This window comes from Sapajus apella, unplaced genomic scaffold (assembly GCF_009761245.1).
Source record: "Sapajus apella isolate SASKATOON/1434 unplaced genomic scaffold, GSC_monkey_1.0 scaffold11, whole genome shotgun sequence".
In the NCBI taxonomy this organism is placed as follows: domain Eukaryota; kingdom Metazoa; phylum Chordata; class Mammalia; order Primates; family Cebidae; genus Sapajus; species Sapajus apella.
The window spans coordinates 205124-230670 of NW_022436951.1; the positions used below are offsets into that span (position 1 = coordinate 205124).

General features: G+C 34.6%; 1 protein-coding gene across 1 annotated transcript in view; it reads right to left on the bottom strand.

Annotated features, from left to right (window-relative positions):
- Positions 1–25547, bottom strand: part of CCDC152 (coiled-coil domain containing 152) — a 51860-nt gene that overhangs the window by 20607 nt on the left and 5706 nt on the right. Inside the window, exons 3-4 of the mRNA XM_032278844.1 lie at positions 13168–13236; positions 1314–1378 (exon numbers count right to left, since the gene is read on the bottom strand). Coding sequence (XP_032134735.1) covers positions 1314–1378; positions 13168–13236 — 134 coding nt within the window. The remainder of the gene's footprint in view (positions 1–1313; positions 1379–13167; positions 13237–25547) is intronic.

Sequence of the window (25547 nt, forward strand, 5' to 3'; positions counted from 1 at the left end):
GACATGTATATTTATTGCAGTACTGTTCACAATAGCAAAGATTTGGAACCAACCAAAATGCCCACCAATGATAGACTGGATAAAGAAAATCTTGGCATATATACACCATGGAATACTATACAGCCGTAAAAAAGGATGAATTCATGTCCTTTCTTGGGACATGGATGAAGCTGGAAACCATCATTCTCAGCAAACTAACACAAGAACAGAAAACCAAACACTGCATGTTCTCACTCATAATTGGATTTGAACAATGAGAACACATGGACACAGAAAGGGGAACATCACATACTGGGGACTGTTGGGAGATGGGGGCTAGGGGAGGGATAGCATTGGGAGAAATACCTAATGTAGATGATGGGGTGATGAATGCAGCCAACCATCATGACACGTGTATACCTATGTAACAAACCTGCATGTTCTGCCCATGTACCTCAGTACTTAAAGTACAATAAAAGAAATTATTTTTAAAAAAAGGCGATGAAAAGCTAAATTTTCCAAGAGCATAGCCAGAATTCTACTAATTACTGTGGAGTATTAACCAGAAGTTCTGAGGAGGTTTCTTCAGAGGTTCCCCAAATGAGAAACCTACTGAGTTTAGAGAAGATTCTTCAAGTTGGAGGCTGCTATAGATTCAACTTGAGTTTTGAGGTTCTTTGGTTTGCTAGAATTTGACATGTTAGCTCTTGAGAGATGAGAAATTTAGCATAATGAACCTCTCAAAGAGCAGAGGGAACTGACGTTTATTTAGCATCTTTTATGTTTTTTTGGCATTGTTTATGTGTTCTACAACTGCTACCACTATACTGTTTCCATAGGAGATAAGGAAAACTAGTAGAGGGTATGGTTGCTCTTGGGAGAGAAATAATCTGTGATCCACACGAAATACCTTCTGTATTTGAATGATGTAATGATTATCCAAATCATAAAGAGTATAGATCCATTTACATTATAATAAAAAAGTTCACAAGTAGTAACAAATAGAGTTTATTAGAGTGAAAATTCTATTAACATAATTGAAAAATATGTAGCAAAATAATTGCATCTTTTTGGTATAAAGAAAAAATAATGCAAGTTATATGTTAGTACATTATGTTTTGTAAAAAACTAAAACTTGCATTACTTTCAAAACAAATTGTCATTTATTAAAGATTTCAGCATATGTATCTACACACACACGCACACACACACACACACACACACACACCCCTTTGGCTCTGTTTATTAATTTAAAAACCTCTTTTTTTTTTTTTCTAATTTGAAAAGACAAGTGCTCTACAGACTTGACTGAAGAAAATGATACATAAACTCACCTGTTCATGAGACTTTAACTTCTCTTTTATAAGATCAGCACTTATTTTTAGTTGTTCATTTTCACCTGTAAGAATAATCAAAGAACATCCTAATATCTAGTACTTTTCAAGTAATATGAAAATATGTTTAACATTTTAGCTTCCATTCATGTATACTTTCAACAAACATGCATCCAGCAGCTACTACACATCAGGTATCACACTAGACACTGAGAGCATGAAAGAAAAAAGTTGTTGCTCTTCAAAGAACTTACAACCTAGTGGTGAGTCAAATGTGTTAGTAGTTATCATATGCTATGATGATTGCTTTTAATGGCGGTATATCTGAAATATTACAGGAACCTACAAAAAGAAAACCCAGGGCAGCTTGAAGTCAGGAAAGGATTTAGAGAAGAGAAGCTACTTGAGATGAGAGTTAAGTGATAAGGCTTACCCCATGTTAAGAGACAGCGTTCTAAGTGCAGAAAATTGCACAGAAAACCATGGGCTTGAGTGAATACAACTTGGAAAAACTAAAATTCAAGTATGATACTGTTGTATCATACTGAAGTGTAAAGTATGAGCAGGAGATGCTATATAGGTTGAGATCCTATCACTAGGTAGACATATTCTGGATGAACAACTTTGGATTTTTGTTTTAAAGGTTATAGGGAGTCATCAAAGAACTTTGAATAGTGCAGAAGTGAAATAATGAGAGTTATATGCTAAAACGATTGTCTGGCAATGTGGATGATGAATGACAGCGTTTTGATCCTAGAGGAATGGAGATGAGTAAGTATAGATCAAATAAGAGATAACAGGGACCTAAATTACGTCAGTGGCAGCATGGAAAAAAGGAGGCATCGAGGAAAAGAATTATTTAGATGATAGAATTACCTAGGAATTTAGTGACCCTTTAGAGAGAGGAGGCAAAAGAGTAAGGGAGAGCCTTTTCTTTTTAGATTTCTGGTTTGGGTAACTTAAAACAATACCTTAATAATCTTTTAAACAAATTTTAAAAACCCTGTGGTTAATTTTGATTGCTAAACATCCAGGTCAATTCAAAACTAATTTCCTATTTGACTGAAAATTTTCATGATCCTTATCACTGGCTAGATTAGTGGCCAGAAAGACTCAATAGAAGGGGGAAAGAAGCCTTACTTTGCTTCTTAGTTGTTCTTCCCTGTCTTTCCTGTGGGTCGTCTCTTGGGGACTGGAGACAAGGAATGTGGAGAGGTAGAACATTATCTACTTAACATTGAGGTTCTAGTCTTTTAGGTAGTTGTAGCAAATATATGGAGAGTGTTGACTCACTCCAACATTTGGTGACTTTGTAGCAGATGTCATTAGAATATGGAAATATGTAGGTATTTTGTTGTTAATTGTGGGATGGGCCCTAGTCACTAATTCCAGGTAAACAGGAAAAGCTTCACTGGACATCCTATTACACATTTCCCCTCCACAATCTTAACTATAAACACAACCAAGAAGTAGTTAAAACAACAAATCGGTAAAGATTTTTGAAGTATCTGAATAATGTTTTTAGGAAGGTTTGTTTCATGGTATAGTAAAGTTGAGAAGAGCCTTGGAAATAGAGTCCACTTACAAAACTATTGCAGAGGTATTAAATCATAGTATTAAAATTAAAACCTTGACTATAAATAAAACCAAGAAGTAGTTAAACAAAACAACAACAAATCAGTAAAGATTTTTGACATTATCTGAATAATACTTCAGGAAGGTTTGTTTTGTAGTGTAGTAACGTTGAGAGGAGCCTTGGAAATAAGACTTCGCATATGAAACTTGTAGAGGTATTAAATCATACATAGTATTAAAATTAAGTAAAAATCTAAAATCAATTAGTTTTCAAAAGTTGTGATCAGAAACAGACAGGAAAAGTGTTACATTTTAAAGGGTCATATTTAATACAAATCTTAATCTTGATGATGGCTTCAGTCTGACAAAAATTTTGTCAGAAAATTTGATGTTTCTTGAATAAAAGTCATGTCAATTATATGAAAATATTTTCAACATAACAAAGATATAAAATGTACTATTTCCCTTTGATAACAAAAGACTTCAGATATGTTTTCTGCTCCCTTTGCTATTCCAATGGGATTTTCAAACCTTGGCACCATTGACACCATTCATAATAATGTTTTTACATTAGGGAATCAATCTTGGTAGTGTACCTTCTATGGATTTTCATAAATAAAAATGGCATACATACATCATTATTGTATGCAAAATAGTTTCATTGACCTCAAATTCCTCTATGCTCTATTTATAACCCTCTCCCTGAACTCCTAGCAACACAGATCTTTTTACTGTCTCCATAACCTTGCCTTTTCCAGAATGTCATGTAGTTAGAATCATACAGTATGTGGCATTCTTTTGAGATTATTGATTCTTTCACTTAATAATATGCATTTAAGATTCCTTCATTCTTTTCATCACTTGATAGCTCATTTCTTTACAGTGCTGAATAATATTGCATTATTTGCATGTGGCACAGTTTGTTCATCCATTTACCTACTAAAAGATCTTTTGGTTGATTCCAAGTTTTGGCAATTAATAATAATTTATTGAAAAGAATGTCTTTTGTCCATTATATTGCCTTTGCTCCTTTGTCAAAGATCAGTTGACTCTATTTATGTAGGCGTATTTCTGGGCTTTCTATTCTGCTCCATTTATTTATTTGTTTGTTTAGTCGATACTACACTGTCTTCATTACTGTGGTTTTATCATAAAATTTGAGGTCAGATAGTGTTAATCCTTTGATTTGTTCTTCTTCAAAATTTTGTTGGCTATTCTGGTTTTTTTCACATAAACTTCAGAATCAGTTTGTCAATATCCACTAAATAACTTGCTGGGATTTTTATTAGGATTGTTTAGAGTCTATAGATCAAATTGAGAACTGACATCTTGACAATATTGAGTCTTTCTATCCATGAACATGGAATATCTCCCTAGTTATTTAGCCTTTCTTTAATTTTTTTCTTCGGTTTTGTAGTTTTCCTCATGTAGATCTTGGACCCGTATTCTGTTAAATTTATATCTATATATTTCCTTTTTGGGGTGCTAATGTAAAGAGTATTATGTTTTCAATTTCAAATTCCCCTTGTTCATTGCTGGTGTGTAGCAAAGTGATTGACTTTGTTTTGCTTCATTTCCTGCAACTTTGGTACAATTTCTTATTATTTTCTAGAGTTGTGTTGTTGTTTATTGATTGAGATTTTCTGCATAGATAACAATTTCATCTGTGAACAAAGATAATTTTATTTTATCCTTCCCAATGTGCATGCCTTTTAATTCCTTTTCTTGCCCTATTGCATTATCTATAATCTCTAGTACATGCTAAAAGGGAATGGTGAAAAGGGCCATTCTTGCCTTCTTTCTAGTCTTAGTGAGAAAGCTTCTAGTTTCTCATATTATGTCGGATATTAGCTTTGGGTTTTTTGTAGATATTATTTATAAAGTTGAGGAAGTTATCCTCTATTCTTAGTTTGCTGAAAGCTTTTATTATGACTGGGTGTTTGGTTTTGCCATGTGTTTCTTCTGCATTGATTAATATAGTCATGTGACTTTTCTTCTTTAACCTATTGTGACAAAGTACATCAATTGATCTTCAAATGTTGAATCAGCCTTATATAGCTGGTGTAAGTCCCACTTGGTCATGGTGTATAAATCTTTTTATACATTATTGAATTTAATTTGTTAATATTTTGTAGAGGATTTTTGCATCTATGTTTATGAAATATATTGGTCTGTAATTTTCTTTTTTTTGTAATGTCCTTCTTTGTCTGGTTTTGTATTAGGGTAATGCTGATATCATATAATGAATTAGAAATTATTCCTTCTTCTATCTTCTGGAAGACATAGCAGATAATGGGTATAATTTCATTCTTAAATATGTAATAGAATTCACCGGTAAACCCATATGGGCCTGGTGCTTTCTGTTTTGTAAAGTTATTAATTAATTATTAAATTTCTTTAATAGCTATAGGCCTACCTATTCATATTATTTATTTCTTCTTGTGTGAGTTTTGTCAGATTGTGTCTTTCAAGAAATTGGTTCATTTCACATAGGTTATCAAATATTTGAGCACAGAGTATTCCTTTATTAACCTCTTAATGAACATGACATTTGTAGTGATGTCTTTTCTTTCATTTCTGATTTAATTTGTGTTGCCACTCCTATTTCTTTAGTTCATCTGGCCAGAGACTTGTCAATTTTATTGATCTTTTCAAGAAAACAGCTTTTAGTTTCATTGATCTCTATTGATTTCTTGTTTTAAATTTTATTAATTTCTGCTTTATTTTTATTATTTCTTTTTTTCTACTTACTTTGGATTTAATTTGTTCTCTTATTTCTTATTTCCTAAAGTGGAAGCTTAGATTCATTTTAGTTTCTTCTTCCCTTCTCATATATGCATTTAATGCTATAAATTTCTCTTTAAGCACTGTTTTTGCTGTATTTCACAAATTTTAATAAATTGTATTTTCATTTTTATTTAGTTCAAAATATTTTAAAATTTCTGTTGATATTGTTTTTTGACCCCTGTATTATTTAAAAGTGTTCTTTAATCTGCATATATTTTGAGGTTTTTAATCTATCTTTCTGTTTTTGAATGTCTACTTCAATTTCATTGTGGCCTGACAACAGACATTGTATGATTTTTGTTCTTTCAAATTTGTTAAGGTGTGTTTTATAAACCAGAATGTGATCTATCTTGGTGAGTATTCATGTACGTTTGAAGAGAATGTATATTCTGTGGTTGTTGAATGAAAGTCTATAGATGTCCATTACAGTCAATTGATTGATAGTGTTGAGTTCACCTATGTCCTTACAGATTTTCTGATACAAGAATGTTGAAATTTTCAACTATATAGTAGTCTCATCTATTTCTCCTATTAATCTTTGACTCACATATTTTTGATGCTGTTGCTAGACACATATATAAAAGGATTTTATGTCTTCTTCGAGAATTAACCCTTTTATCATTATATAATGCCCCTTTTTTATCCTTGGTAATTTTTTTATGCTCTAAAATCAGCTGTTTGAAATGAATATAGCTACTCCAGTGTTTTTAGTGTTAACATGACATATCTTTCTTTGGCCTTTAACTTTTAATCTATGTGTGCCTTTATATTTAAAGTAGGCTTTTTTTGTAGAAAGCATATAGTTGGGTAATGTTTTTTGATCCACTCTGACAATCTCTGTCTTGTAAACTGTGTATTAGACTTCAATTTTCAAAGTGATTTTTGATAAAGTTAGATTAATATCTACCATATTTGTTACTGTTTTCTATTCATTGCCCTTGTTCTTTGACCCTATTTTTGTTTTCTATTCTTTTTCTGCCTTTTGTGGTAAAAAGTATATTATATGTTTCTGTTTTCTCTTCTTTCTTAGCAAATCCATTATACTTCTATTTTTACTTTTTTAAAGTGATTGTCCTAGAGTTTGCAATATACAACAATGAATCCAAGTCCATTTTCAAATAACATTATACTGCTTCTCAGGTAGTACAAGTACTTTACACTAAAGTATTCATAATACCTTTCTCTCATTCCTTGTGTCATTGATGTTATACATTTCACTTATACACAAGTTATAATTACTTAAAATACATTGTTGCTATAATTATGAATAAATTGTTATTTGTTAGATTAATTTAGAATAAGAAAAATAAAAGTTTTTATTTTACCTTCACTTATTCCTTCTCTAATGTTCTTCCTTTCTATGCAGATCAAAGTTTATGGTCTATATCATTTTGCTTCTCTCTGAAGAACCTCTTTCATCATTTCCTGAAAGGCTGGTATACTTGCAACAGATACTCTCAATTTTTATTTGTCTAAGAAAGTCTTTATTTCCCCTTTCTGGAGAGTAATTTTGCAGGATACTGAATTATTGGTTGGTGTTTTATTCTCTCTGTCAGCACTTTAAATATTTCACTCTACTCCTTTACTGTGTGCATGGTTCCTGAGAAGAAGCTGGACGTAATACTTGAAATTTTCAGATGCTTTGAACTTGACACATACTCTAGCAATTCATTGGAACACCAAGGCAAAAAACACCAACCTGCTAAAGAGATCCTTTTATTTTTCTTATTTTCAATTTTAAAACTTAGCTGTCATTCAATTCTTATCTTTGGTCCTCAATAGGTAAAGAATTTTCCCCACTCTTCTTTGAAAAATTTTTCTTTGTTTTTTATTTTCTACCGTTTGAATATGACATGCCTAGGGGTTGCTTTTTGAGCATTTATCTTGCTTAGTGTTCACTGAACTTCCTGGATCTGTGGTTTGGTATCTGATATTAATTAGGGGAAATTCTCTGTCATTGCTTCAGATGTTTCCTCTGTTCCCCTCTTTCTTGATTTTCCTTCTGGTATTCCCAGTAAGTGTTTGTTACAGCTTTTGTAGTTATTATACTGTTTTTGGATATTTTGTTAACTTTTTGTAGTCTTTTGTTTTTCTTTTCAGTTTTGGAAGTTTCTATTGACATATTCTCAAGTTTGGAGAGTCTTTCCTGAAACTGAGAAATATTTTTCCTTAGACTTAATGTACTAATGTGTCCATCAAAGGCATTAATTTCTGTTACACTGTTTAGAGCGCTTAGCATATTCATCACAGTTTAATATTTCTGGTCTAGTAATTCCAATACCTCTGCCATTTCTATGTATGGTTTTGGTGCTTTCTCTGTCTCTTCAAACTATTTTTTTCCTTTTAATGTACCTTGTAATTTTTTTGTACAAAGCTCAAGACAAAGTACTAGGTAAAAGGAATTCTAGTAAATAGGCCTTTAGTGACTTGTTGGTAAGGTGTAGGGGAAGGAGAAGCATTCTATAGTCCTATGATTAGGTCTCAGTCTTTCAGTAAGCCTGTGCCTCTAGACTGTGAGTTACTCACATGTGTCTCGGCCCCTCTCTTCTTAGGTAGGATGGGATGGCTAGAGTGGGCTGGAGTTGCGAAGGCTAGGGGGAGCTGAAACAGGGCATTTCCCCCCCATCAAGGCAGCTTATCCTTGGCTAAAACATCAATAGTTTAGGCTCAGATAAAATAGCTTCTTTTGAGTCAGGCTTTGTTAAGAACAGAAGCTGTGGATTATTTCAAAATGGTTACTTTTCCTCTCCTCCTGCCAATAACATGAGGAGATTTTTCTCAGATCTTAACTGTGAGATCTTTGTAGAGCTCTTACAGGTAAAACTTCCAAACAGTAGGGGCTCTCCTATGATTAGGTCTCCTGAAATTTTTAATCTTTTAGACTTGTCCACAGTGAGCCTCCTGCAATTTATCAAAATTACATTTTAAGGTTTCCTAGCCTGACCAACAGGAAGGTTTCTGCTTTGGGGTTCTGCTCTTGTAAGTTGTATTTTCTGAATCTGCCTCCCTGTCTCCAATTTTAGGGGCATCAGTTTGTCCTGCAACCTCACTTCTCTGATCAAAAGACTAAGAATTGTTGATTTTTCAGTTTGCTGAACTTTTTGCTTGTTATTAGCGTGGAGTGACAACTTCTGAGATCCTTGCACATTTTACCAGAAACCTGAGGTACATTTGAAGGATTTTCATTAAAATTAGAATTCTATTTTCATATTTCATGTGCAAGTGAGAATACTTAAAAGTGACACGTTTTCAGCCCTGAAATTGCTTAGTGATGGAACCATTTCTCAAAATACAACGGGTTTTCCACAAATTAATTTTCCAAAATCATTTCATCAGGTCTAACAGACTTTCATAACATTTTAACTTACTACGTCTGATAAAGAGCTTGCATGGGGGTAGGAGAAGTGACAGCTCTCATACTTTCTTATTGTTTGCTTTTGCTTGCATTATTATAATTATTATTGTCCTCAAAAGATGTTTTATTTTTTAAAACTACTTGTCCATTTTGAAAGGATTAGTTTGATTAGAACTAGCTAATTTTATCTATCAATCCTCTTCTCCAGATACATATAAACTGTACTACATTGCCATACACTGAGACTAGGGGAAAAAATAAACATGCAATTGTTCAGTTTTAGAACTCCCATTCTCCTCAGAGAAAGAAGAGCCTTGTGTATCATGTGTGACGTATAATTAACTTATAGATAGAAAAAGGATTATTGCAGTTTCTAAATTTTTATAAGATGACTGACTGAATTTTCAGATAAAAATAAAGGCAAATAAGAATTGCAATATTTTGCTACATCTCATTGATTTATCTTTTACATAATCCATAAGCCCTTACTGAAAAGATTCACTGATAAGACTAAAGAAAGGTAGCATTTCTCTCATTGTAACTGAAAAGTCTCTTAAACCCGAAGGGTAACTGCTTCACCAGATCAATAGATACCAAAAAACCAGATTCTTTTAGTTTACTTTTTTTGATATTGTCAAAAATCACTCTGCTAGCATGATTTTTAGACTAGAAACAAGAAGTCTGCAGCAATTTTAGGCATTATATACAAGTCTTATAACAACCGGAAGAACACAGTCCATCTCTTGGAAGACAGAAAAATTATTCCAGAAGAACTCCCTTGGAGCTTGGATGCAGTCTGCTTACCCTGAGGCATATGGTTAAGGGAATGAAGGGTGGATGTCTAAAAAAGGAAAAAAAGTTTCCTATTAAGGAGAGAAAAGAGTTGCTGGGTAGGAAACCACTGGGTAGCTTAAATAAGCAGATTAATCATACTATGTTGGCAATCAATTGGATGAAATGGTCAAATATAGATAGTTGATATATATCGCCTTGCTCAATCAAGGCCTGTAAGAGCATTGGGAAAATGAACTCAATGAATTATCATTTATTTGCAAGAGGCATCATACAATATTCATTTTTTAAGAATGGCTATTTTAAAACTTGTATACTTGCCTTGTACTGGATCTTTAAGAGAAACTTCTCTGTTTTTTCCCACTGATTATGATGTTAGCTGTGAGCTTTTCATTTATGGCCTTTGTTGTGTTAAGGCAAGATCCTTCCATGCCTATTACCTTCTCCATCTATACCTATTTTGTGAGAGTTTTAATCATGAGTGGATGTTGAATTTGGTCAAATGCTTTTTGTGTATCTATTGAAATGGTCATGTGTTTTTTTTCTATTCATTTTGATAATAAATAGAAAATGTATGGTATATCACAATGATTGATCTGTGTATACGAAACCATACTTGCATCCCAGCAATAAATCCCACTTGGTTAGGATATATGATCTTTTTAATGGGCTGCTGAATTTTATTTGATAGTATTTTATTGAGGATTTTTGATTCTGTGTTCATCAGGGATATTGGGCTGTAGTTTTCTTTCCTTGCAGTGTATGTCTGATTTTGGTGTCAGGGTGATACTGGCCTCATAGGATAAGTTTGGAAGTGTTCCCTTTGCTTTTATTTTTTTGGAAGAGTTTAAGAAAAATTGGTATTACTTCTTCTTTGAATGTTTAATAGAATTACCCATGAAGCCACCTGGTTCTGGGCTTTTCCTTGGTGGGAGATTTTTGACTACTCACATATCGCTTTATTTGTTATTGGTGTGTTCCAACTATTTCTGACTCAGTTTTGGCAGGTGGTATGTTCCTAGAAATTTTACTATTTCTTCTAGGTTATCCAGTTTGCTGGCATATAATTGCTCATAATAGTCCCTTATGATTCCCCTCATGCCACCTAAAACATCAGTTGTATCATCTTCTCTTTCATTTCTGCTTTTATTTATTGACAACTTTTTTTTTTTTACTATAGTCAAGGGTTTGTCAATTTTATTTTTTTCAAAAAACAAAGTTTTGTTAAATGTTCTGTTGTCTTTTATTTTCTATTTGATTGGTTTCTCCTATAATCTTCATTATTTCCTTCCTTTGATTACCTTTGGGCTTAATTTGTTGTTCTTTTTCTAGTTCCTTGAGGTATAAAGGTAAATTGCTTATTTGATATATATTTTTTCCTTTTAAATTTAGGCTTTATAGCTATAAACTTCCCTAGCAGAATGTCTTTTGCTGCATCCTATAGGTTTTGGTATGTTGTATTTTCATTTGTCTCAGATACTTTTAAAGTTCCTTTACTTATTCTTTGACTCAATGATTGTTCAGGAGTGTGTTTAGCATTTTTGCCACTTCATTTCAACATAGTGCTGGAAATCCTAGACAGAGCAATTAGGAAAGAGAAGGACATAAAGGACATCAAAATCAGAAAAGAAGAAAATTATCTATATTTGCAAATGACATGACTATATATTTAGTAAACCCGTTAGAACTAATACATAGATTCAGTAAAGTTGCGGTGTACAAAATCAACATATAAAAATTAATCACGTTTCTATATACAAATTACAAAATATATGGAAAGGAAATTAAGAAGCAATCCTATTCACAGTGGCAATAAAACTTAAGAATTAACCAAAGAAGGTGAGACTCTTGTACACTAAAAGTTATAAAACATTGATGAAGAAAATGAAAGAAGACACAGATAATGGATGGATCTGAATTAATATTGTTAAAATGTCCGTACTACCTGTAATTATCTGCATATTTAATGCAATCGCTCTCAAAATGCCAATGTCATTCTTTACAGAAGTAGACAAAACAATCCTAAAATTCATACGGAATCACAAAAAAACCTCAAATAGCCCAAGCAATCTTCAGCTAAAAGAACAAACCTGGAGCCATTGCACTACTTAATTTCAAAATATATTACAGAGCTACAATAAGCAAAACAGTATAGCACTGTTAAAAAAAACCAGACAGGTAGATTATGGAACAGAATAAAGAACCCAGCTAAGTGTGGTATTTTAGCCACAAGGAAGGGAAAAGTTGTTTTGAGCCTTAGTATTGAGATAGAAACATGAAAGCCCCTATTTTACACCCCAAATTACAGGTATCACATATAAGATCAATATTTTATCTCACATATGTAAGGTTCTTGTTTTAAAATAAAGGTAGAGATCTAAGATGAGAAGTGGCTATTTGATGTGAGTTTTATTTGGAAGGGGACTTTAAGGCAATTGAGTTTAATCTCTGATACAGTAGAAGAAAATCTCATGGCCATAATAGCTGAGTCGGAACAGCACAAAATACTTTGTTGCTCTGTTTTGTGAATGGTAGGCCTGTTTGAATAACTTGATTGTTTTAAAAAAAAGTAAGATGAGCTGAATGTGTTGACTTCACTTTCAAAAATATAGTCTTAGTCTATGACAAAAAATTAAATGGTAAATGATCACTGTGGTTTAAATAAAAAATTATGGTTTAACTAGTAATATTCACTCTTCAAAACTGAACACAGCGTTATTAAAGACCAAGAATGCTACTGAGAATAAATAGATTTCTAAGCTTTTGAAGGTAACAAAAATAACTATATGACTTTTGAGAAAAGATCCTTTGATGCCACTATCAGATAGAATATGACTGAATTGTTCTGGTCAGCATAGAATTTCTTATTTCATAATCATCTAGGAAAGTATTTTTAAGCAGTAAGGAGTCCTCTTAGCTGATAAGTTGAAACTCATTATCAACAATGAAAAAATTCCGTATTTTTAAAAAGGTACTCAAATAAACAATGCTTTTTTAGATTTTACTTTTTTTCCCCTAACTTTCTTTCTTTCTTTTTTTTTTTTGAGATGGAGTTTCACTCTTGTTGCCCAGTTGCCTAGGCTGGAGTGCAATAGTGCAATTGTGGCTCACTGCAACATCTGCCCCCCAGGTTCAAGTGATTCTCCTGCCTCAGCCTCCTGAGTGGCTGGGATTACAGGCATGCACCACCATGCCTGGCTAATTTTGTATTTTTAGTAGAGATGGGGTTTCCTCCATGTTGGTCAGGCTGGTCTCAAACTCCCCACCTCAGGCGATCCACCCACCTCGGCCTACCCAAATGCTGGGATTACAGGCATGAGCCACCACACCCAGCCCCTAACTTACCTTTCAAATTCTGTTGATATTCAATGGTATGTTGTAGACTTTTTATTATACTATGAAGAGCAGCACATTCTAAAACAAAAAAGTAAATTTATTTTAAAATACCTTGCTTTCAATTTTGGAATTATTCTTTCAGTTGAAGTAATTAAAATAATATATAAGCCAGGCATGGTGGTGTGCACCTTGTAGTCCCACCTACTCAAGAAGCTGAGGCAGCAAGATCACATAAACCCAAGAGTTTAAGGGTGCAGGGGCTATGCTTATGCCATTGTACTCCATCCTGGGTGACAGAACAAGACCCTGTCTCTAAAAATAATAATAATAATATTTAATTGGAAATTACAAGATAGTAATAAAGCAAACAAGTACCTTAAAGGAAATTATATAAGGGAAAAATATAACTTTTATTTTTGTGAGACAGACTCTTGCTCTGTCACTCAGGCGGGAGTGCAGTGGTGCGACCTTGGCTCACTGCAACCTCTGCCTACTGGGTTCAAGTGATTCTCCTGCCTCGGCTTCTTGAGCAGCTGGGATTACAGGCACATGCCACCATGCCTGGCTAGTTTTTGCATTTTTGTAGAGATGGGGTCTTACCATGTTGGCCAGGCTGGTCTCGAACTCCTGACCTCAGTCCATTTGCCTTGGCTTCCCAAAGTACTGGGACTAAAGGTATGAGCCTTTACTTTTAACTCACTCATTAACGCAAATGAATTTCAAAACTTAGTAATGACTTTCCTAAGGCACAGAATAGTACTGATCCTACCATGTGCCTAAGCAATCTCTGCCCTAGTGGTAAGGCATACCTGCACATTTCCAGGGAACTATAAGAAGTATGTTCATGTAAATCTTCCATGAAAGAACATCCTAAGGAAAGGGAGTTAAATTATATTGTTTTGGTATAAGATAATATGTGGTACAATTGCATGGGATAGGACAACATTTTTCTTACTGTCTTCCAATGTGTCCTCTTAGTACTTATGCCTGTGTCTTAGAGCAAGAGATTAGCAATAAAAGAAGTAGAAACTCAATAAGTAGTGTTCCAAGGCTTCGGCAACTTTGCTGTCAATGGCTTCTGACATAATAGGAGTTAGAAGTTTCGTTGCAAATTTTAGAGCCTTGACATGCGCATCCAAGCCTTGACTGTACTATTGGTTACCACCAGCAACAGCCAAGAAGGATAGCAATAGTAGTGGTAACTTCTATTACTTTAGAAGTCCATTTAGCTATTAGTGCTACAACAGCAGAGACCATTTTTTATGTTTCTTACCATTGCTTCCTAGTATTTAGAACACTTGTGGTCCATAGCAGGCAATCCACAAATATTTGTTCAGTGATTATTGGGTGGATAGGTAATATCACAGTAAACTGAAGCAGAAGAGGGGTAAGTGGAGAGTCTCTGGTATGAAAATAACATATATTTTGTCAATAGAATGAAAGAACCAATATTGTGAAGGAAGAATTCAAAACTTTTTTCACTTTTTAATTAGACATTCTGCACTTAGTCTCATGTACTTTTTCAACTATGCTGACAGAAATGAAAGTTATTTTGCAGAAGTTTAAACGTTTATGATGATATAAGGTTCTGCTATTGTGGCTCTTCACTCCTCCCTGTTCTCCCTATCATCCCCATCATCCATTCAAAGTTCCCATCATCCTCCATTTTATCAATCTTGCTATTTCCCAGTAAGAGAATGATGGTTAAATTACATTTGACAGAAATTAGCTGAGAATTTGCTTCATGAATCTCACTGTGCTAGCTGCTACAATTAAAAAATTAGAGGCATAGACAGACTCTGTTATCACTTGTCTTTGTGCCTTTTAGAGTAATGAATCCAGTGAATCATAGAATATAGTAGTTGAATTACCTCAGTAATCTGTACATTGAAAACAGAACCCTGCAACTGAATGTTTCAAAAATGTGTATTTTCAAAACTTGAACACAAGGTGGCTCTCTCACCACATTTTTCTACAATGGAACCTAGATAAGAAATTCTTCACAAGAATATCATTCACTAATTTTGAATAATGGCTTTTAATTCTCTCTGTGAACTTTAATTCACATTTTTTTTTGTTGGACTTTACCATGTAATTTGAAAATAGTAGCCTATTAAATTCTTCCTAAAAACCAGAAGTCCAAATGTTAAGCTATTTCTTATGCTATATAATTTAGTAAATCAATAATCATTCTGAGCTCAAATATAGACTCTAAGATTAACCAATAATATGAATACTAATATGTATTTCATATAATAGAGATATTAAATGCAATTACACATGTAAAGAGTTTTATGCAGTGCTTTGTTCTCCATACTAATATTATTACTATCTTTAATCGGCAAAGAAATTCTTTATCTGGCTGGCATCAGATGTAGAAAATAAAATGTCCATATATCATTCTTTGTTGTTGAATAAATCCAATCACGTGTAGTTTGCCCTTCCTTCCTAAGTGAATTATTACACACTTGGCTCCATAAGTTGTCATTCTCATTTGTTCTTTTATTTTTCATAAGTACTATCCAGTAGAAAGGACATTAGATTTAGAACAAGTAAAATTGTATTTCTTAAAAATAATTTTTGTGGTTACATAGTAGGTGTATATATTTATGGGGTACATGAGATGTTTTGATAAAGGCATACAATGTGAAACAAGGACATCATGGAGAATGGAGTATCTCTCCCCTTAAGCATTTATCAGTTGAGTTATAAACAATTTAATTACATTCTTTAAGTTATTTTAAAATGTACAATTAAGTTATTATTGACAATAGTTACTTTATTGTTCTAACAAACAGTAGGTCTTATTCATTCTATTTTTTTTTTTTTGTACTCATTAGCCATCCCCACCTCCCTTCCAGACCCCCTACTACTCTTCCCAGCCTCTGGTAACCATCCTTCTACTCTTTATGTCCATGAGTTTAAATATTTTGACTTTTAGATCCCATAAATGAGAACATGTGATGTTTGTTTTTCTGTACCTGGCTTATTTCACTTAACATAGTGATCTCCAGTTCCATATGTTGTTGCAAATGGCAGGATCTCATTCTTTTTTATGGCTGAATAATACTCCATTGTGTATGAGTATCTTATTTTCTTTATTCATTCATCTGTTGATGGACACTTAGGTTCCTTCAAATCTTGGCTATTGTAATCAGTGCTGCAACAAAGAGTGCAGATATCTCTTTGATATACTGAATTCCTTTCTTTTGTGTATATACCCAGCAGTGGGATTGCTGGGTCCTATGGTAGTTCTATTTTTAGTTTTTCAAAGAGCCTCCAGACTGTTCTTCAAAGTGACTATACTAATTTACCTTCCCACCAACAGTGTACAAGGGTTCTCTTTTCTCCACATCCTTACCAGCATGTGTTATTGCCTGTCTTTGGATATAAGCCATTGTAACTCAGGTGAGATGAGATTTCATTGTAGTTTTGATTTCATTTCTCTGATGATCAGTGATGTTGAGCACCTTTTCATAGGCCTGCTTACCATTTGTATGTCTTCTTCTGAGAAATGTCTATTCAAATCTTTTGCCCATTTTTGGATTGGATTATTTGGTATTTTTTTTCCTGTAGGGGTATTTAAGCTCCTTATATATTCTGGTTATTAATCCCTTGTCAGAGGGGTAGTTTGCAAATACTTTTTCTCATTCTATGGGTTTTCTCTTCACTTTGTTGATTGTATCTTGTGCTGTGCAGAAGCTTTTAAACGTTATGTGATCCCATTTGTCTATGTTTGCTTTGTTTGCCTGTGCTTGTGAGGTATTGCTCAAGAAATCTTTGCCCAGAGCAATGTCCTAGAGATTTTCCCTGATGTCTTCTTCTAATAGTTTCATAGTTTGAGGTCTTAGATTTAAGGTTTTAATTCATTTTGATTTTATTTTTGTGTATGGTGAGAGACAGGAGTCTAGAATATCCAGTTTCCCCAACACCATTTATTGAAGAGACTGTCTTTTCCTCAGTGTATGTTCTTGGCACCTTTGTCAAAAATGAGTTCACTATGGATGTGGGGATTTGTTCATGGGTTCTCTATTCTGTTACATTGGCCTATGTGTCTGTTGTTATGCCAGTATCATACTGTTTTGCTTACTGTAGCTCTGTAGTATAATTTGAAGCCAGGTAATATGATTTCATTTTTTTTTCAGTTTTTTTCATTTTGTTTAGGACAGATTTGGCCATCTGGGTCTTTTGTAGTTCAATATAAATTTCAGATTGTTTTTTCTATTTCTGTGAAGAATGCCATTAGTATTTTGATAGGGATTGCATTGAATCTGTAGATTCCTTTGAGTAGTATGGACATTTTTAATAATATTGATTCTTCTAGTCCAAGAACACGGAATATTTTTCCATTTTTTGGTACCCTCTTTAATTTCTTTCAGTAGTGTTTTGTAGTTTTCATCATAAAAATCTTTCACTACTTTGGTTAATTCCTAGGTATTTAATTTTATTAGTAACTATTGTGAATGGGATTACTTTTCAAATTTCTATTTTAGGTTGTTCACTGTTGGCATATAGAAATGCTACAGAGTTTTGTATGTTTATTTTGTATCCTGCATCTCTACTGAAGTTGTTTATCTATTCTAATAGTTTTCTTGTAGTTTCTAGGTTTTTCCAAATATAAGTTTATATCATCTGCAAACAAGAATAATTTGACTTCTTCTTTTCCAGTGTGGATGCCCTTTATGTCTTTCTCTTGTCTGATTCCTCTAGTGAGGGCTTCCAGTACTATGCTGAATAACAGTGGTGACAGTGGGCATTCTTATCATGTTCCAGATCTTAGAGGAAAGGCTTTCAGTTTTTCCCCATTCAGTATGGTACTAGTTTTGGGTCTGTCATATATTGCTTTTATTATGTTTAGTTATATTTCTTCTATCTTAGTTTTTTGAGAGTTTTTATTATGAAGGAATGTTGAATTTTATCAATCCTTTTTCAGCATCAATTGAAATGGTCTTATAATTTTTAGCCTTCATTCTGTTGATATGATGTAACAACACATTGATTGATTGGCATATGTTGAATCATCCTTGCATCCCAGGGATAAATCCCACTTAGTCATGATAAAACATCTTTCTAATGTATTGTTGAATTTGGTTTGCTGTACTTTGAGGATTTTTGCATCAGTATTAATCAGAGATATTGGCCTGTATTTTTTTTTTTTTTAACTTGTCTGTCTGATTTTGGTATCAGGGTAATACTGGCCTTCTAGAATGAGTGTGGAAGTGTTCTCTCCTCCTCTATCTTTTGGAACAGTTTGAGTAGGATTGGTATTATTTCTTCTCTATGTTTGAATTCAGTAGTGAAGCCATCGGGTCCCAAGCTTTTCTTTACTGGAAGACTTTATTATGACTCATTACTTGTTATTGGTCAGTAGGTTTTGGATTTCTTCCTGATTCAATCTTGGTAGATTGCATGTATTTAGGAATTTACTCATTTTTTCTTGATTTTCCAACTTATTTGCATATAGATATTCATGGTAGGCACTAACGATGTTTTGAATTTCTGCAGTATCAGCTGTAATGTCTCCTTTTTCATTTCAAATTTTATTTATCTGGATCTTCTCTCCTTTTTTCTTATTCTGGCTAAAGGTTTGTCAATTTTGTTTAACCTTTCAAAAAACCAACTTTTGATTCATTGACCTTTTGTATTTTTTTTTCATTTCAGTTTTATTTATTTCTGCTTTGATCTTCATTGTTTCTTTTCTTCTAGGTTTGGTTTGCTGTTAATTTTCTTTTCTTTTCTTTTTTTTTTTTTTTTTTGAGGTAGAGCCCCTCATTATGTCACCAGGCTGGAGTGCAGTGGTGCTATCTTGCCTTCTGGGTTCAAGCGATTCTCCTGCCTCAGCCTCCTGAGTAGCTGAAACTACAGGCATGCACCACCATGCCAAGATAATTTTTGTAGTTTTAGTAGAGATGGGGTTTCACCATGTTGGCCAGGATGGTCTCAATCTCATGACCTCATGAGCTGCTGCCTCAGCCTCCCAAAGTGTTGGGATTACAGGCATGAGCTACTGTGACTAGCCAATTTTCTAGTTCTTTAAGAGGCATAATTAGATTATTTATTTGAAGGGTTTCCTCTTTTGTGATTTAGGGACTTACAGCTATAAACTTCCAGTATTGCTTTTGCTGTATTCCATAGATTTTGGTATGTTTGGTAATGGTTTTCCATTATCATTTGTTTGAATAAATTTTTTGATTTCCCTTTTAATTTCTTCATTGACACACTGGTCATTCAGAAGTATATTGTTTAATTTCCATGTATTTGTATAGTTTCCAAAATTCCTCTTATTAATTTCTAGTTTTGTTCCACTGTAGTAAGAGAAGAGAGAAGATACCTGATATTATTTCTATCTTTAAAAAATGGTTTGACTTGTTTTGGGGCCTAACATATGGTCTATCCTTGAAAATAACCTGTGTGTTGAGGAAGAGAATATGTATTCTGTAGCTCTTGAATGAAATATTCTGTAAATGTCTATTAGATTCATTTGTTCTATAGTGCAGATTTAGTCTGATATTTCTTTGCTGATTTTCTGTTTGGAAGGTCTGTCCAATCCTGAAAATAAGACGTGGAAGCCTCTAGCTATTATTGCATTGGGGCCTATGTCTCTCTTTAGCTCTAATAGTATTTCTTTTATACATCTATCTGGGTGCTCCAGTGTTGGACACATAAATATTTCAAACTGTTATATCCTCTTGCTGAATTGACCCTTTTATCATTATGTAATGAGCTTCTTTGTACCTTCTTAAAGTTTTTGTCTTGAATTCTATTTTGTCTAACACAAGTATAGCAACTCCTGCTCTTTTTTGTTTTCCATTGGCATGGGATATCTTTTTATATCCCTTTATTTTTAGTCTATGTGTGTCATTATAGGTAGAGTGTGTATCTTGTAGGCAGCAGATCAATGGGTCTTGTTTTTTCATTCATTCAGCCAGTCTATATCTTTTGATTGGAGAGTTAAGTCCATTTACATTCAATCCTCTTATTGATTAGTAAGGACTTACTCTTGCTATTTTATAATTTTCAGGTTATTTTATTGTCTTCCTTTTTTTTTCTTCCTTTGTCTAGTTAAGGTGATTTTCTCTGTTAATATGATTAATTTCTTGCTTTTTATTTTGTGTGCATCCAACGTTTGTTTTTTTTTTTTTTGGTTTCAGGTTACTGTGAGGCTTGCAAATGCTACCTCATAATCCACTATTTTAATCTGATAACAACTTAACATTATTTGCATAGACAAGTAAAAAGAAAATGAATAAAAACTTTAAGGCTTAACTTTGTCCTGCTTCCTAAACTTTTTCTTGTTTATATTTATATTAATTGTACTGACTGTGTCTTGAAAAGATGTTGTAATTATTATTTTTAATTTGTTCATCATTTAGTCTTTTTACTTCAGATAAAAGTAGTTTACACACCACAGTGTTATAATGGTGTGTGTTTTTCTGTGTGCATAGCATTACCAATGAGTTTTATACCTTCAGGTAATCATTTATTGCTCATTAATGTCCTTACCTTTCTATTCCCTTCAGCATTTCTTGGAGGACAGCTCTGGTTGATGAAGTCCCTCAGCCTTTGTTGTCTGTTAAAGTCTTTATTTCTCCTTCATGTTTGAAGGATATTTTCACCAGATATGCTATTTTAGGGTAAAAGTTTTTTCCTTCAGCACTTTAAGTATGTCATGTCTCTCTCTCCTGGCCTATAACGCTTCATTGAAAAGTCTGCTGCCAGACTTACTGGAGCTTCATTGTATGCTATTTCTTTTCTCTTGCTGCTTCTAGGATCCTGTCTTTAACCTTGACCTCTGGCAGTTTGATTATTAAATGCCTTGAGGTATTCTTCTCTGGGTTAAATATGGTTGGTGTCTATAATCTTGTTGTACTTAAATATTGCTATCTTTCTCTAGGTTTGGAAAGTTCTTTGTCATTATCCCTTCGAATAAACCCTCTACTCCTATATCTTTATCTCTGTTTTAGGGCTCTGTGGTAACACTAGGTACACACTGTGTAACACTGGTTCTCACAGACTCCTCATAGAAGTACTGCCTTTTGACACTATTTTCTAGATCTTGTAGGTGTGCTTCATTATTTTATTCTTTTTTTTAATTTGTCTCTTCTGTCATCTTCAAAAAGCCTGTCTTCAAGCTCACTAATTCTTTCTTCTGCATGATCAATTCTGCTATTAAAGGATTCTGGTGCATTTTTTAGTATGTCAATTGCATTTTTTCAGCTCCAGAATTCCTGCTTTATTCTTTTTAATTATTTCAATCTCTTTGTTATACTTATCTGATACAGTTCTGAATTTCTTCTTGTATTATCTTGAATTTCTTCGAGTTTCCTCAACAAAGCTATTTTGAGTTCTCTGTCTCAAAGGTCACATATCTCTGTTTCTCCAGGATTGGTCCCTGATGCCTTAATTAGTTTATTTGGTGAGGTCATGTTTCCCTGGATGGTGTTGATGTTAGTAGATTTTCTTCAATGCCTGGGCATAGAAGAGTAGGTATTTATTGTACTCTTCACTGTCTGGGCTTATTTGTAGCTGCTTCTCTTAGAAAGGCTTTCTGGATAGTAGAAAGGACTTGGATGTTGTGATCTAAGTTGTGTCCACTTTAGGAGGCACCCCAAGCCCAGTAACACTGTGGTTCTTACACATTCTTAGAAGTACTGCCTTAATAGTCTTCGGTAAGATTTGTGAGAATTATCTAGGTTACCAGGCAGATACTCTTGTTTTCTTCCCTTACTTTCTTCCAAACATAGTCTCTCTGTTTCTCTTTCTCTTTCTCTCTCTGTTCCAAGCCACCTAAAGCTGAGGGTGGAGTGACACAAGCACGCCTGTGGTTACCACCACTATGACTGCACTGCATCAGACCTGAAGCAAGCACAGTGCTGGGTCTCACCCAAGGACTACTGCAACCACTCCCTGGCCACTGTCTATGTTTGCTCAAGGCTCTGGGACTCTACAATCAACAGGCTTCAAAGCCAGCCAGGGCTGTGTTCTTCCCTTCAGGGCAATGAGGTCCAGTAAATCCTGGGTAGGTCCAGAAGTACCTTCCAGGAGTCAGGGGCTAGAGTCAAAAAATCTTGGAAGTCTACTCAGTGTTCTATTTTATTGCAGCTGAGCTCGCATTAAAACCACATGATGCAGTCCCTCCATTTTCTAAAGGCAGAGGAGCCTTGCCCCATAGCCACTGTCACCCCAGTTCACAAGGAATACTGCCAGACTACCACCAATCTTCCCTTAAGGCCCAAGAACCCTTAAGTCAGCTTGTCATGACTGCTGCGCCCCCCACTCCCGAGACTCACCCTTCAGGGCAGCGGGCTCCCTGCTGGCTCAGGGCAGGACCAGAAATGCCATCTGAGAGTTAAGTCCTGGAATCAGGAACTCCAGAAACCCACTTGGTGTTCTACCACCCTGTGGCTTGCTCATACGTAAGATGCAAGACAAGGTCCCCTTTACTTCTCTGCTTTTCTTAAGCAGAAGGAGTTTTGTCCTACAGCCCCCACAGCTGGTCATGTGCTGAGTCTCACCCGAAGCCAGCAAGTCTCAGAGGCTCATCCAAGGCCCTTGATGCAGTACCTGAGTATCACTGCTGGTTATTCAGGGCCTAAAGGCTCTTCAGTTAGCAGGTGATGAATGCTGCTAGCAGTCAGTTCTTTCCTTCAAGGCCACTGCCTTCTGACTCAGCATATATCTAGAAATGTCTGGATGCTAGGGCCTGGAACAGAGGCCTCATGACTCTAACGAGTGCCCTATCTTGCTGTGGCTGAGCTGGTATCCAAAATGCAAGACAACATCCTCCCCTCTCTTCCTTCTCTTCTCCTCGCGTGGAAAGAAGGGGTCTCTTTTGGAGTCTCAAGCTGTATAGCCTGAGGTTAGGGGAGGGGTGATGCCAGCATTCCCTTGGCTGCCCCAGCTGGTGTCTCAGTATGGTCTCATACCCACCCCTAGCACCCCAGTCCACTGCCTCTGGGCCTAGTTCAGCCCAAGTCTTGCCTAAGAGTTGCCATTCTTATGGTCTACACTACCTTTTAAGTTTACCTGGAGACACAGAGTGCTGTAGCCCTCAGAGGCAAGGTTTACAGGCACTCAAATTCAGATTGCTGGGATCCATAATTCCCCTCTGGCTAGGGCTGGCTTAAATGCTCCTTCCTTGTGTGGCTGTCAGCTGAGTTTGATCTGGTTTTTCTTTCTGCTCTAACAGGACAGAACTGAGTTCAGTACCTCTAAATTGCTGTTTTCTCCCTCCCCCAGCACCCAGAGATGCTTTCTGCACCACACCACAGCTGTAGGTGGTGTGAGAGGGGTGACATCAATGACTCAAGACCATTTTTTCTATCTCCTCAGTGCCTCTTTCAGTGATATGAAGTTAAAACCAGGTACTATGAGTGGTTATCTGATTTTTAGTTTTGATTAAGGTGATTTTTCTGTGTTGATAGTTGTTAACTTGGTGTCCTTGCTGGTGGTGGGTGGGGGCATAATCAATGAAGCTTTCAATTCTGCTGCCTTGCCCTGCCCTCTCCAAAATTGTATTTTTTGAATTATTTTTTTCAAATAACGCACATGATACAGAAACATAGTGAAAAGGAGATATCTCTCTAATCTCTGTCCCCAAAGTAACCAGTTTCTCTCTTCCCAAAGCAGGCACTCTTACCAGGACACTGTATCTTCCCAGAGACATACAGATATTAGGAGAGTGGGTGTTTTGTGTATGTAGATATAATTTTACAAAAACAATAGCATAATATTTTGCATTTTGCTGTTTTTATTCACCCTATCTTGTAGATTATTCTATGTCATACCAAACTACTTCATTCTTTTCATCAGCTGCACAGTATTTCATTAAATAAATAGATCATAATTTGTTTAACAAGATCTCCACTGGTGGACAGTTTTTATTGTTTTTTCCTTTTATAAACAATGTTGCAACAAAGATATTCACTATTTTACATATGTAAAAGTTTATCTTTAGGAAAGATTCCTAGAAGTGAAATGGTTAGGTCACAGGGAATGTAAATTTTCAGTTTTGATAGATGTTGTTAATCTATTTTTCACAGAGATTTTACGCCCTAACTAGCAATACATGAGAATGACTGTTTCTATATATCCTTGCCAATAAAATATTATATTTTTGATTATTTTCAACCTGATGTAAAAATGGTATTTCATATTGAATTTTTAAATTATGAGAGAGCTCAGACATCTTTTTATATGTTTACGAATCATTTGATTTTAATTTTCTGTGACCTACTATACTATGTCTTTTACCTATTTTTATATTGTTATTGGTCTTTTTTTCATTAACTTGTCTATGATATGCATTGCAAACATTTTGCTATTTTATTTAGTTGGTTTATGTCTTTTTTTTGCTACACAATTTTTCTATCATTAAAAGTCAAATATCAAGGAAATAAGAGAGGACACAAACAGATGGAAAAACATTCCATGCTCATGGTTAGGAAGAATTAATATTGTGAAAATGGCTATACTGCCCAAAGTAATTTATAGATTCAATGCTATTCCCATCAAGCTACCATTGACCTTCTTCACAGAACTGGAAAAAAACCACTTTAAACTTCATATGGAACCAAAAGAGAGCCCTCATAGCCACGATAATCCTAAGCAAAAAGAACAAGGCTGGAGGCATCATGCTACCTGACTTCAAACTATATTATAAGGCTACAGTAATCAAAACAGCATGGTACTGGTACCAAAACAGAGATATAAACCAATGGAACAGAACAGAGGCCTTGGAAGAAACATCACACATCTACAACCATCTGATCTTTGACAAATCTGACAAAAACAAGCAATGGGGAAAGGATTCCCTGTTTAATAAACAGTGTTGGGAAAACTGGCTAGCCATATGCAGAAAGCTTAAACTGGATCCCTTCCTTACATCTTACACTAAAATTAACTCCAGATGGATTAAAGATCTAAACATAAAATCTAACATCATAAAAACCCTAGAAGAAAACCTAGGCAAAACCATTCAGGACATGGGCATAGGCAAGGACTTCATGACTAAAACACCAAAGCAATGGTGACAAAAGCCAAAGCAGACAAATTGGATTTAATTAAACTTAACAGTTTCTGCACAGCAAAAGAAACAATAATTAGAGTGAATCGGCAACCAACAGAATGGGAAAAAATTTTTGCAATCTACCCAACTTACAAAGGCCTAATATCCAGAATCTACAAAGAACTAAAGCAGGTCTACAAGAAAAAAAACAAACAAACCCATTCAAAAGTGGGCAAAGGCTATGAACAGACACTTTTCAAAATAAGACATTTACGAGGCCAACAAACATATGAAAAAATGTTCATCATCACTGGTCATCAGAGAAATGCAAATCAAAACTACATTGAGATACCATCTCACACCAGTTAGAATAGCGATCATT